Here is a 13,214-nt window from a genome sequence, read left to right as displayed (position 1 = left end):
GCTTTTCCAATGTTGATCACGTCTTGCCATCAAGCGCTACTTCGGACTGAGAAGGCAATTTGGAAGTAAAGTCCTCTCTCGACGATCACACGATGGTGCAGAGGCAATGACCATGACAATATCTGATGAGTCGATGTTACGAGTTTTCGAGAAGATGTATGATCCTCTGTACAGTGGAAACGGCAAATACCTCTATCGATGGAATGGTAAGCTGTACGAGACATACGACGAAATTGACATAGTTCAGCGAATTAAGTGACAGAGGCTACGCTGGCTAGCTCATGTCATCGAAAGGATAACACACTCCAGTTCTGAGAGAATTCGACATAGTACCCGCCGGAGGGAAGCAGAGGAATAGGTAAACCTCCTCTCCGTTAGAAAGACCAGGTGAAGGTCCTGGGGTAGACTTGGAATCTCCATTTGGAGTCAAACAAAGAAAAGGAAGAACGACTCGTGCTGTTGTAAACTCGCCTATAGCCGCGCATATCTCAATTCTCCACTAATAAAATATATGCTATATATATACATACATATCCCAAATATGGGCTATGCACCCTAATGCACAAAAGTATTGAAATTAAGAAATTTCACTCAAATCATATGCGATCCCTCCACCTGCCACAAGCCACAAACGCTTTCCGGTGCTGTTATTCAATACGCGCAATAAACGCCTAGAAATGGAAACGCCCGCCGCGAGCTGTGCGGTGCGCGCTAATAACACGCCGCCAACCAGAAACAACAACAATTGTAAAATATTTATTACACTCAAATATTATGATCGGTATTGAACACTCGTTCTACAACACAATTGCAACACATGCACTTGACGCACGCTGCGCTCTACACACTGCGCCCTGCAGCCCATCCACCACACTCACCACTCGACATTTGGCAAGCGAGCGGCTGCTGGAGCGATGATTGTTTTATTGTGCAGCCTTCGCAGCGAAAGGCCAAAAATAGCTGCAGCAGCAGCAGCAGGGGCGGCGGCAGCAAGTAATGTTGAATCGATGGGGCATTTGTTGCCTGCTTGACTGCTGACTGTTGACTGCGCGCCGCGCATTTGATTCGATGGCTAAAAATAGACCAACCAAATCTTAAGGCAGCAGAAAGACGGAAATCGAAGGCAGCAATGATGAAAATAAATATGGTAGTGGCGCGCGGGCGGTGAACACAAGTAATTTTATTTTATATAAACAATGCCGAAAAGGAAAAAACACAGAAGTGCAACAACAACAGCAGCACAGCGAAAATATTCAGATGTTCGAATGGCTGGCGTAAGTATGCCGCGCACACAAACACACGTATAAATGACCATATACACCAACGTATGTATGTATATGTTGAATTACAGCATTTATTGTACACCGTTGTTGTTGCCTATTAAGAATTTCATCTAAGCAATTCAATGTATTCGCTCAAAAAGGCGTGGAAAGGAAATCGATGATTTAATTATTTCGAACGAAAGAGTAAATAAGCTAAGGCGCATAGTTTTAGGAAGGTGGGAAGGGTAATGGAATAAACCAGAACGTATTATTTGAATACACAACAAGAAAAAGGCGTTAATTTCGACTGCACCGAAGCCATAAAACCATTCACAGGTGCATTTTTTATGGCATAAGCGCTTTCCCTTGATTTTGAACGTCCAGTTTGTATGGCAGCTATATGCTATAGTCATCCGATCTGAACACTTTCTTCAGAGATGGTACCATTGCCTTAGGAAATAGTTCGTGCCAAATTTCGCAAAGATATCTCCTCAAATGAGGAAGTTTTCCATACAAGCACTTATTTCCGATCGGTAAGTTTGTATGGCAGCTATATGCTATAGTTGTCCGATATCGCTGGTTCCGACAAATGAGAATCTTCTTGGTGAGAAAGGTGAGAAAGGGACGTGTGAAATATTTCAGAACGATATATCAACAAATAACCGATAAGAGGAGACGGAGAGATAGACGAACGAACGTGGCTAATCTGACTGAGCTCGTCACGCTGATCATTTATATTATATACTATATATGTATATCTTATATGTTTTATAAGGTCTCTGACGTTTTCTTCTGTATGTTACAAGCATCGTGGCGAACTTATACCCTGTACAGGGTATAAAAACTACTTATTAATTCACAACACTCATACAGGTTCGGTTATGGTGGTTAAGCGGTCAATCCTAAGAGGGATCTCACTTGAATAGCTTAGATCGCCGGTCTGTTGTAATACCTGAAACTCCTATATACTAGATCATTTATATTATATTGCGACAATATATGTATATAATATGTTTTCTAAGGTCTGCAGTCGACGTTTTCTTCTGGCGCATGTTACAATGCATCGCAAGATGACGAACTTATTGACCCATGGGTGCATACATATAAAAACTCAACATTATTAATTAACAACAAAAAACAAGACAAGTGAAAACGATGGTAAAAATCCATGAATTGGGCAAATCTCTGACCATCAGAGGCTATTTTCTGTCCTCAGATCAGATCAAAATATTGATCGCTGGAAAGAACTTTTCGTCGAATGAATAGGTGATCGCCGAAACAGAGCCCTATTTTGAAGCAAAGAACAAATCGTTACAACAAAACTTGTATCGAAAAATTGGAGGGTCGCTATAATCAGTGTATCACCCTTGAGGGGAACGAAAAGTACTGAAACCTCTTCTCTCTGCACTTAGCCTAGTTCTTTCAATCCTTGCTTCTGCAAGTACTGAGTCATAGCGATTTCCTAAGAGTTTTTAAGTCTAAATAGAACATAATTTTAACTCAAACTCAGATTTCCACCAACAGCGGAATTTTTTTTTCACTGGAGATGTGGGTATTTCTTTTCTTAAGAGGGAAGCTTTCTTTCCTAAATAACATTATCAAAAGCGTCTATGGATTTTGTGTGTTCTATAGTAGCAGGTGTCTATAATATTCAGAGCAAGTTTTCTTCGTTGAAATAGTGACAACTTCGTGTGCTTTCGGAGCCATCCCAAAAGCATTGCACTGATTCTTGGTGGAAAGTTATAGGGTTCTGTTAGGTACACATTTAAGAGTAAAGAACTCTACGGGAGTTCCGCTGATCGTTTATGTATCTTAAGCAATCACATTATTGTTTAATTGCATTCTGTCACATTTGCATAAAAAATATAAAATCACAAATTTTGTATTCCACGAAAATTGTTGCAAATTAATTCTTAATCATTACACAATCCGCCTGCCAACACTTGACTGCCACTTACCTTCTTTAGTCACATCGTCACCAGTTCAGCGACTTTACATTCCACCAGCTGCGGTTTACCAGAAGAAATTGCGCAAAAAATTGCCATAACTCAGCGATCTGTAACACAAACACACATGCAAAGGCACTCATATGATTCTTGTACGCAACGCCGTCCTGTGCTTGTGGTTCGCTTTCCTTTTTTCCTTGTTGTTGTTTTTGTCTTTATATTGTTTTTCTTGCTACTTGTTCGGTTGCTGACGCTGATTGCGTATGACTGTTCGGCAGTGTTGCGAGAAGACGTGCAGATGCGTCAATTACGGCACACTGAAGAGTCATTTCTCAAATTGTTTGCGATCTTTTGAAGCTTTGTCAGTTGGAGCGATTGGAAACATGTGTAAGAAACAGAATGCGCTCTGATTTCATTAATATTATATAAATGAGATTTCTAATGACGTAATATTGGGTAGTCGTATTTCTAATCAAATTTTAACTTATTTCTACATCTATTGAAAAAATACGAAAATACTTTTTCGACTACCCAATATATCGGTTAATATGCCGAGGAGGAAAGCAAAAACTACCAGAAACTGCTAACTAGCTAAGTTGAAACACAACTGTGAGGCGAGTTCTCATTTCTTGTTCCTTAATGTTGTTATATTGGTTATCTAAATCCCACTTCGTAGTAATTATTGTCAAAGAAGTCAACTAACGTTGGGTTCGTTCGAAAACGATAAAGAGGATCATAGTGATCTAGAAATTCAAGTGCCTGGTAAAAATATAATTTTATACCTCCATCCCACAATACAATGATTTTCAGTCGTCAGATATTTTAACAACAAAATGTTGCTCAACAAAGTGTCAAAAATTTCTCTCAGCGCATAATTTGGCCAAACAAAAGTCAAAGTCAGTTTAAAAACTTAAAGAACTGCATTTAAACGCAATTAAGAGCTGCTAAAATGCCAAAATGGATGCTAAAAATAAAACTTATTGCATTATATGCCGAAGAAATTATGTATGCGCGTTCTTTTGTACTTCCTTCACACAGCAAACTGGGTATAAAAATTGTGTGAGCTGCGTTCTTCAGCATATTTGTTAAGCCAGAGGCAAGTGAGCAACAACCAAGGCGTGAAATTCGAAAATGTTCCGATACGTTAGTAAAGATTGCTTCAAAAAATATACAGCATTATCTTAAATTAACTTTAAATCCAAAAAATAATATTTTCCACAGATCTCTTTTGCAGCACTGCTCGCCGTTGCGTGTGCCGCACCCGTCGACGAGCAGATGATGGTTACCGAGCCCATTATGGAGCAGCGCGCAATGGACAATATGGGAGCGGTTGTTGTGCCAGAGATGGCAATGGAGCCACGTGTACCCGTTATCGGCATCATGGATGCGGCACTGCAGCAATCCACCGACGGCGCCTATAATTTCCATTATCGCGGCGAGGATGGCTCGTTCCGACAGGAGAGCGCTGTAGTTATCAACAAAGGCACCGAATATCAGTATCTAAAGATCAGTGGCAGCTATTCGTACTTCGACGCCAACGGCAAGGAGGTGGTGGTGCATTATAGTGCCGACGATCGCGGCTTTGTGCCCGAGGGCAATAACATAATGCCGCAGATTTCGTCGGCGGCGAAGATGAACAGCCAACTGCCGCGTGTGGTGGAGAAGCCAAGACCACAAGAGCAGCAAGTCGAGAATGTACCGAATGTCCCACATGTTTCGCAAGTTCCGCATGTTTCACAAGTTCCGCATGTTTCACAAGTTCCACATGTTTCGCAGGTACCAGTTATGGGCAGCGTTTGGAATGGTCAAATTATGCAGGTGTAAACGCTGAGTAGTTGTTTACATTTGTAAATGCCAATTCGGTTAAGCGATAAATTATGAAATGCACGCTTTAGGTGTGGACCTTTTTGGTTTTTGATTTAATTTTACTTGTTTATTATTTACAAGTTTTTTTTTTTTTATAATTTTTTATGTTTCTTTTTAAGTTGAGTTTAGCATCTTCTTGATTTGCTGCAAATGAGAATAAAAAGACTTTTCACCACGATCGCTTGCGTTGTTCAATATCTGTTGCATACCTTTAGGCGCCGTGATCGGTAAAAACTTGGTTTTGTACAGAACATAAAAGACGTTATGTGGTTACGATTATTTAAGGGTTTATTTGAAATAGTGGCAAACCAAATCGACTAATCACTACAGTGGCAGACCTACGTGGGGATTTTGAGTGTCAGAAACCCCCAAAAATAGTAAATCTTAATTTACGAAGTCACATCAATATTAGAAACATGTTCGAAGGAAAAAATCACTATAGAAACTCACTTTCGACAAGTCGTCACAGTAGCGAAGAATTTACAAATAAAATCAATATAAAAAAAAATCTGGATCTGGAGGGTAGTGTGCGTCAAAAACCCCCTAAATTCGAAGATTTTAATTAAAATTTATAAGCATTTACGAAGTAACGACAGTATTAAAAATTTGTTAGAAGGAAAAAACCCCCCGAAAAAAATTCTGGATCCGCTACTGAATCACTATAGAAACTCAAATAATAATAATCGACTAATAATTACAGTGGCGGAACCAGAAAGGGTTTTTGGTGTCAAACTCTCCCAAGTATCGGAGATTTTAGTTCAAAATTACAAGAACTTTTTCACTACTAGTACACCAATAAACGTTTTTCTTGATTATTTTAATTTATTAAATCTAATAAAAATATCGGATAAACTAAATATACATACATACATACAACATTGTATCTAAATTTCGCTAGAAACTACAAGCAAGTCTAAGTACAAGCAATAAAGGCAGCCTAGAGAAACTTCGTAAGCTTAAGGATACTACAAAAGGCTACTAACTAAAGTATATTTGTCTTGTAAGCTACAAACAAGGTTATACACACAAACATATATAATGGAAAAAAAAAAACAAATGAAAAAAATGAAAAAAGAAGATGCGCTTAAGCGCCGACTTACATTACTGGTTGCATTGTGCTTCGAGGAAGATAAATTGACGAACATTTGAGGGAGTAATTACAGCTACTAACATATAAATATGTTTAATTAATTAAATATATAACTTTTACTATATTTTTAAACCAATATTGTAATTGTTTTGTGTTTTTTAACCTCAAAACACCACTTCTTCAGCAGACAAGGCTGGCAGCGTCGCACAAACCCCGCGCAAAAGTTTGAAGTACTTTAAATTGAAGTATATTACAGTGCAAATTTATTTCTTGGACGCACCCAGACTACCGCCAACGTTATTGCACAGACTTGTGCTCAATACATGAGCGCCAGCGCTACCTGGTGGCGGCGAGCTGAGCTGCTGGCGAAAGTTGCCCACGCCCATAGGCTTGCGCTGCTTGATGCGTTGTTGTAGCGTGTGAAGCAGGCCGGAGAGCACATCGTGATTGGGTATCTTTTTGGCGAAGAGCAAGCGCTTGACGGAGTCGTCATAGGTCAGCAGAGCGACCATGTTCTGCAGCAAGAAACCTTGGCAGTACTCGAGCAGCTTGTTGGCGTTGTAGACCTGCATAGCGACAAAATGCGTTATTACTTATACATTAAATGACATTTCATGCTTGTTAAGACACTTACCTTCGCGTGTATGTACATGGCCACCACATTGTCGATGTCGATCATCTCCGAGCAGCGTGACTCCGTGTAGCGCAGTAAACCTTCCAGCTGGAAGAAGCTCGCCGCCGCCATCAGCTCCAACACATCAGCGTTACTGACCTCCAATGTGGCACAGCCACCGCTGTACAGATAGTGCATGACCAGCTGGAAAATGTGATAGCGTATGTCGTTGATCTGCACTGTGGGCGTGTTTCCATCGCTCAGTTTAGAGCTGAGCATGCTCTGGAAACGCGGCGAGGCGGTGACGAGCACTATTTTGTGGCCATAGAATATTTTGCCCTCCACTCTGTAAGTATAAAGTAGTTAACATTAGGTTAGTAAGCAGGTAACATTAGGTTAGCAAACATGTAATATTAGGTTAGCAAGCAGTTAATATTAGGCTAGTGAGCAGGCAACATTAGGTTAGCAAGCAGGTATCATTAGGTTAGTAAGCAGGCAACATTAGGTTAGCAAGTAGGTAAGATTAGCTTAGCATTTCACGTTTGAAATACCTGAAAGTCACATCGCTCAGTTCTGGATTGTTGACAAATTTGGGATCTATGCGCGAGCTATTCACCGATTGCATGGCCGCCTCTTTTATGGGCTTGATGGTCTCCCAGCCGAAGCAAGTGGCGAAAATGTCGGCCAGCAGCAGTGTTGTGCCTTCATTTTTGCTATAGCGAAATATATTGAAGAGCAGCGGCAGACACTCGCTCACGAACTGCGCACTGTAGTCGTCCGGACAGACCTGCAAGAAATCCTGCAGAAGTTGGTCGATAACAGCATCCAAGCGCAGCTCATGCGCCGCCGCCAATGCGTGCATCCAGCAGTGTAGTGTCCAGGGCACGCCCAAGGTGCGCAGCTCTATCGTAATATCTGTTTGAAGAGAGTTATTAACAACTGTTTTAATAAAAGCTACTTGTTTAAGCATAACTCACCGAGATGATTGTTTTCGGCGCTGTGATACATTGCCTCCTGCAGACTTTTAATTTGTGCCTTGTTTAATGTGAGCGGCAGCTCGGCGCTTATGCGCTCACCGCTTGCATTCCCCGCGCATGCACCACCACGCGTCGCATTACCCACAGGCTCACCTTCGGCTAGCATTTCCTCGAGTGAAAGCACGTCTTTGCTGCCCGGCGACATTGGATGCGAGAGCAGTTTGCGCAGACAAGCGCGCTGGCCGTGCGCCGCTGTCACAGAGATGGCGCAATAGGAGCCACGCTGCGCTGAGCCACCCGCAAAACACATTGTGTCTTTCTGCTGCGTGGAGAGAAACGCGTTGGCGCCATGCGCTAGCAGCAGCGAAATAACCTCGACGTTGCCAGAGCCGCATGCCACTTGCAGTGGCGTCAGCGTTGGTTTCTCTTCGCTTAGACGCGCGCCACCTTCAACCTTGCCACCTCTTTCCAGCAGCAAACGCAAGGCCAGGTAATTGGCGCGACTGGCGGCGAATGTCACCGCCGTCCAGTGCTGCGTATCTGGATGTACGCCCGGAAAATTCGGTTGACCGACTGGTGGCACTTCTACGTTTGGATCGCAACCGGCATCGAGTAACGCCTGTATGGCCACTTCGTCATTGCGTATTGCGGCGATCATAAGCGCCGTCAAACCGGCGTGATTAAGGGTGTCATAACGCGTGGTGGGTGGCAACAGGTTGGCCGCCTGCGCCATTAACTCAGCGCGTCCAGTCAGCATGAGTTTGAAAGCAAGCGTAATGGTGGCGCGTTTGCCCAACTCCGTGGTATCTTCGCTGATGCTCGATGCTATGGGCGTAGTCGCACCAGGGTGTGAGAAATGTGTCTTCTTTGTAGGTAGCTCCTCTTCGTGGCCAATTGGACGCATTGGACAGTCTACACCTGGTAAAAGTAGGCGCGCTGCTTGCATGATATCGTCCTTATCTATCATGACAGCGTGTCGGTATTCCGCGTGCGCCGAAGCAACGCGCAACCATTCCACCAATGGCGGCAGCACCACATATGCACGTTCATAGCAGAGTTCTTGTACATTTTGACTGCTGCCGCCTGCGCTACCGCTGGCGCTTGAAGGCGCGCCACTCAAGTCGCTGTGCTCCAACTGTGAGCAGCGCATAAAGTAGAAGAGTGTGGATAGCGCCGCATTAGAAAGTGCTGTGTGCTGAAACTTTTGTTGTGCACGCAAAGTCAAGTCTTTTAGTTCAGTTATGCTGCCAACGCACGTCGTCAGCAGACAAGGCTCCAGTGAAACATTGCTATTGCCGCCCGAACTACCGCTCTTTTGTGTGCCGGAGCCAAGTGATGACAGACTTGCCCATCTTGGCATGGTGAGCGCACCGGATGCTACCCGTCCTGCATTCAAGTGTGCGAAAGGCTGCAAAAGACCCCACAGGTCACCGGAGTGCGCTATAGACTGATCCAGCGTCGTTGTGGTAAATTGGCTGGCTGAATCTGCAGGAAAGCTTTGCAACAACAACTCCTCGAGCAGATTTTCCATACCAGCACATAAGTACACTGCCGCGTATTCGTGTATAAATTTGCCCAGACGTGCGTCGGCCATCCAACGATGAAAGCGTCCTACGGGTAGTTGTAGTCCAGCGCGCGCTGACTTGCTTTGTTTGAGCGCGCTGTCGCCTGTTACAGCGAACATTGCTGCAGCGCGTAGACACGCTTTAATGCAAGAGTCCGCCAGTGCCGGACACAGCACAATCTTGTATGCGGTTGCGACTTCTTGCTTTGAACACAATCCCAAGCAGGCGGAGAGGCGCTGCACTTCGCGCGCAATACGCACCAATGCACGTTGCAGCAGGTAGCCCAAGCGTGGTATGGTGTCGACTGAAACACGTTCTGCCTGCTCCTTGCAACGACCATTACGGATGACGCGCATTATACAGTGTTGGCTCCATGGTGGATGCTGCAACTCCACCAGGCGATTATGTGAGTCCACCCACACAAATTCATCGGCGTTCGTCACATTTGTATTAACCGTTTCCAGCGATGAGTAGCGTGCTAAGCGTCGCGCGGGTTCCGAGCTCTCCGAACCGGCACTGAGGCTGCTATAAGTGCTGGTGCTCGTTTGCGAACGCATTGTCAGTTGTTGTATGGCTAATTTTATATCCTCCAAACCGCTGCCGCTCCATGGCGCTTTTGTTGCCGGTGTGGCACGATGGCGCGCGCGCGAATGATTTGTGCTTGTGCGTGAACGTGTGCTGCGATTGGTGACGGCGGCGGCAAGACGATCTTCTGGTAATGGGCCCAGCGCTACGCCACCACCAGGTGAGGAACTACCATGGCCGCCGGTATCCGACATACTCGCATGGCCCGATGAGCGATTCTCATCCGATGAGCTATGACACTCCTGCACACGCTGAAGGGCGCGAAATTCATGATGATGCGTGCGCGTGCTCGTCGCGCCTGTCTTCGCATGCGTATTGTGCTGATAGCCGCCGCCACCACTGGGCGTCACATTCGCAGAGTTTGTATCAGCTGTTGGTATGCCGATGCTGCAATTACTCAAATCCAATGATAATGGCAGCGGACGCTTGTCATTGGCGCTGAACTTTTGTTGCGCTGCCGCCGGCTGTTGCGGCTTCGGTTGCTGCGGCGACAGATTGCCGCTCAACATGGGCGGTTGCGATTTGACTGGCGTACTTTGCACCGTTTGACGCGCTGGTGCCGCCAAGGTGCGCTGCGGCAGCGGTTTGCTAGGCGCATGCGGCGGACTGCTTATATTTCTTATATTGATTGTAGTATTCGGTACGACACTGTGTCCGGTCTGTGTGCTGACCATCATATTGGGCGCGACGTCAACGCCGCTATTAAAGCGCTGCGCCAACTCTTTGGAGATGCGTGGCGCCGGTGTCGCCACAGCGGGGCTTTGTATGCGGCCAGTGGAGGAACTCAAACCATTTGGTGTGTTGAGCGGCGTGGAGTTGGCGGTCATTGTGGTGCCGGTGGATGGCGTTGCAGGCATGGCGCTCATTTGGTTTTGTTGTGGCAATGCGTTTGTTGTTGTTGGCGAGCCGACGGGACAATGTAGTTGCGAGTTCGTTGGTTGCGGGCTGAATACGACGGGCATGTCGCCGCGCATATTGCCGGTTGGTCTGTAAAGAGAAAGAACGTGAACTAATTAGACAGTGGCAGATATGCTTAAGTCGAATGTGCGAAAACGCGCTCAAGTGACAGCTGACTACTGACAACTGACAGACGTAGCCTTGCATTTCTATGCGCTGCGAACTGCCTGCTTGTCCGTTTGTCAGCTTGTTTCAACGCGTCAAAACAGTTACACATAATTAAGCTGCTTATTTTTTTATGGCTTACAACAACTGCTAAGTCACTAAGTCAAATGTCAAAAAGCACAACAACAACAAATAAATCCATTAAAACAACACTCAAACCAAGTTTATGTTCTGCAATAACAAGCTGGCAACTTGAGGCGCTTTCTTTTTCCTACACTCTCTTCACATTTTATCTACGCCTTTCAGCTCTGCGCTCAGCGCGGCCGTCAGTTCTATAAGCTGCTGCTTCTTAGACGTCAGCGGTGTCCCCACCGGGCACCGGGTTAAAGCCGTCACTCAATTACCGCTAAGCCGCAGCGCAAATTCTTAGCCTCTCAGAATTGGAACGCGCTTTCAGCTTTTAATTATAAATGTGTTGAAGACAATCGCTCCCTTTATTTTTTATTCAACAACAAATCGCCTTAACGAACATTATGAGCGCGAGCGCGCGCAAGAACCAAAAGAACATAAAAATTTGCATAAGAATATAAATAGCGGTAGAATTGTTGTAAGAATCAATGAAAGCAACAAAGTTCAACGACGAAAATTTAATAACAGCGCTGTATGTGGATAAATGTCATAACTGTTAAGCACCGCGGCCGGACGCGCTCAATGCCGTTGACAATGAAAACAAAATTATGTCATTTATTGTGCTTGTTATTGTTGTAGCCATCATCAGCGCCTTATTTGCATTTGAAGAGATGTAGTAGCCGCGCCAACAAAGCGTCAAACGGAAACCGACAATAGCAGCTAAAGTGTGAATACAAAGCTCTGCTGCGCATGCGCCTAGCCAAACAGACATTTAAAAGCAATAAATTGTTGTAATTGTTGTAATTGTTGTGTGTTTGTTGGCCTTTGCCTTGCATTGTTGTAAATCACGCACATTTTGCCGCTTAAATAGTAATGAACTTGGAAGAAGACGTAGAACACAATAAAACTGAATTCTTCTTTTTTAGCAGTCGTTGCCTAAGCATCTTCCTGTAACAGAATTCGCTGGCACACTTTTATTGTTTGACACAAAGTATGTCCAAAAATAAGCTTTTGTTTTAGGCGAAAATGGGTCAAGAATGCTAGCATACTATTATATTATTTATAAACGATTTTTCGTACTTTCGTCGATCGGAGGCTTGTTCAGCGCTTGGCTATCATCGGTCCATACGTAATTTCGATCGTAAATTATCTAGTGAGCTGTTATTGTAGCGGTAGAAAACATTGCTGAAATAAACTTGAAAAAACTGCCGAGTTGACAGAAAACTCCGCCGTTCCGGTTAGTTTGGACAGTCGCTGTAGTGAGATCTTCTTTCTTAGGCCCTCGCCTATGAATATTTGTTAAAAATACTCCCTGTCCGGACAATAAGTCCGTTCTGCCGTGTATTACGCGACTCGACCTTCGCCCTCAGCGGTCTTTGTTGTGCTTTTACCAGACCATTGGTCTATCACTATCTAAGCCGTTTAAATAAAATAAAAGCCCGGGTCCGTTCCGATTACGTAGCCCGGTCTATCGTGGGAACGATATGGGTACAGTGATTCGTGAGCTCTTCGTGATCTGTAAGGCCAACCTATCTCTAGTTGTAGGGTTCTAACCTAACATTGTCTTATCGGCGTCCATGTTGTAAGGCTGAGATCTTATTGGAATCTTTCCAGCTACTGAAGCTGTATATGGGATTTACTTGTATACCACAACTCCCAATGCTCCAACTTAAAAATCGAGGGATACGTTTGCAACAACCAATCCCCTTATCAATGTTTAGCCTTGTGTTTTATAGAATTCGAAAGCAAGGATTGCCGTAACCCAACACTAATTTGACCAGCGTACTTTTCCATCCAAATATCATGATGCGGTTACAGCTCTAAGCGACAGGGTTTTTGACCATTCACGCATTTACAGCTCTGATAAAGACGTACACTCTGCATTTACATCATAAAATTAATGCGAATATTATCGTTAAGCGAGTGTTTATGTGCGTCGAATCGGTAAGATCCATGAATAACATAAATCATAATTGAGTTCACCTTGAAGGCGAACATTGAGCAAGATTTTGCAACAGCCATTGAGTTTTTCCATTAAACGGAAGCTGGCTGTCAAATGAAGTAGTAGTAAAAGTGTTTGCTAATCAACCAACGATCACATGCACGAAGGCCTTTGCGG

The 13,214-nt window shown here is 44.2% G+C and overlaps 2 protein-coding genes across 4 annotated transcripts in view; one reads left to right on the top strand and one right to left on the bottom strand.

The window, feature by feature from the left end:
- Window positions 1-3,751: 3,751 nt before the first annotated feature.
- Window positions 3,752-5,104, top strand: LOC126761427 (endocuticle structural glycoprotein SgAbd-4). The gene is made up of 2 exons (XM_050477566.1): window positions 3,752-4,351; window positions 4,430-5,104. The coding sequence occupies exons 1-2, from the start codon at window positions 4,340-4,342 to the stop codon at window positions 5,030-5,032; spliced, it is 615 nt and encodes a 204-aa protein (XP_050333523.1). The 5' UTR covers window positions 3,752-4,339; the 3' UTR covers window positions 5,033-5,104.
- A 778-nt stretch (window positions 5,105-5,882) lies between these two features.
- LOC126761591 (ankyrin repeat and BTB/POZ domain-containing protein 2) overlaps window positions 5,883-13,214 on the bottom strand; it is a 106,826-nt gene continuing 99,494 nt past the window's right edge. For all 3 annotated transcript variants that reach the window (XM_050477904.1, XM_050477905.1, XM_050477903.1), the window contains 4 exons: window positions 7,755-10,891; window positions 7,329-7,692; window positions 6,799-7,123; window positions 5,883-6,730 (listed from right to left, as the gene is read on the bottom strand). In XM_050477904.1, coding sequence (XP_050333861.1) covers window positions 6,428-6,730; window positions 6,799-7,123; window positions 7,329-7,692; window positions 7,755-10,891 — 4,129 coding nt within the window. In that variant the 3' untranslated portion in view covers window positions 5,883-6,427. The remainder of the gene's footprint in view (window positions 6,731-6,798; window positions 7,124-7,328; window positions 7,693-7,754; window positions 10,892-13,214) is intronic.

Source organism: Bactrocera neohumeralis, chromosome 6 (assembly GCF_024586455.1).
Source record: "Bactrocera neohumeralis isolate Rockhampton chromosome 6, APGP_CSIRO_Bneo_wtdbg2-racon-allhic-juicebox.fasta_v2, whole genome shotgun sequence".
Taxonomy (NCBI): domain Eukaryota; kingdom Metazoa; phylum Arthropoda; class Insecta; order Diptera; family Tephritidae; genus Bactrocera; species Bactrocera neohumeralis.
The sequence above is the reverse complement of the archived record's forward strand: the minus strand, read 5'-3'. Positions and strand labels throughout refer to the sequence as shown.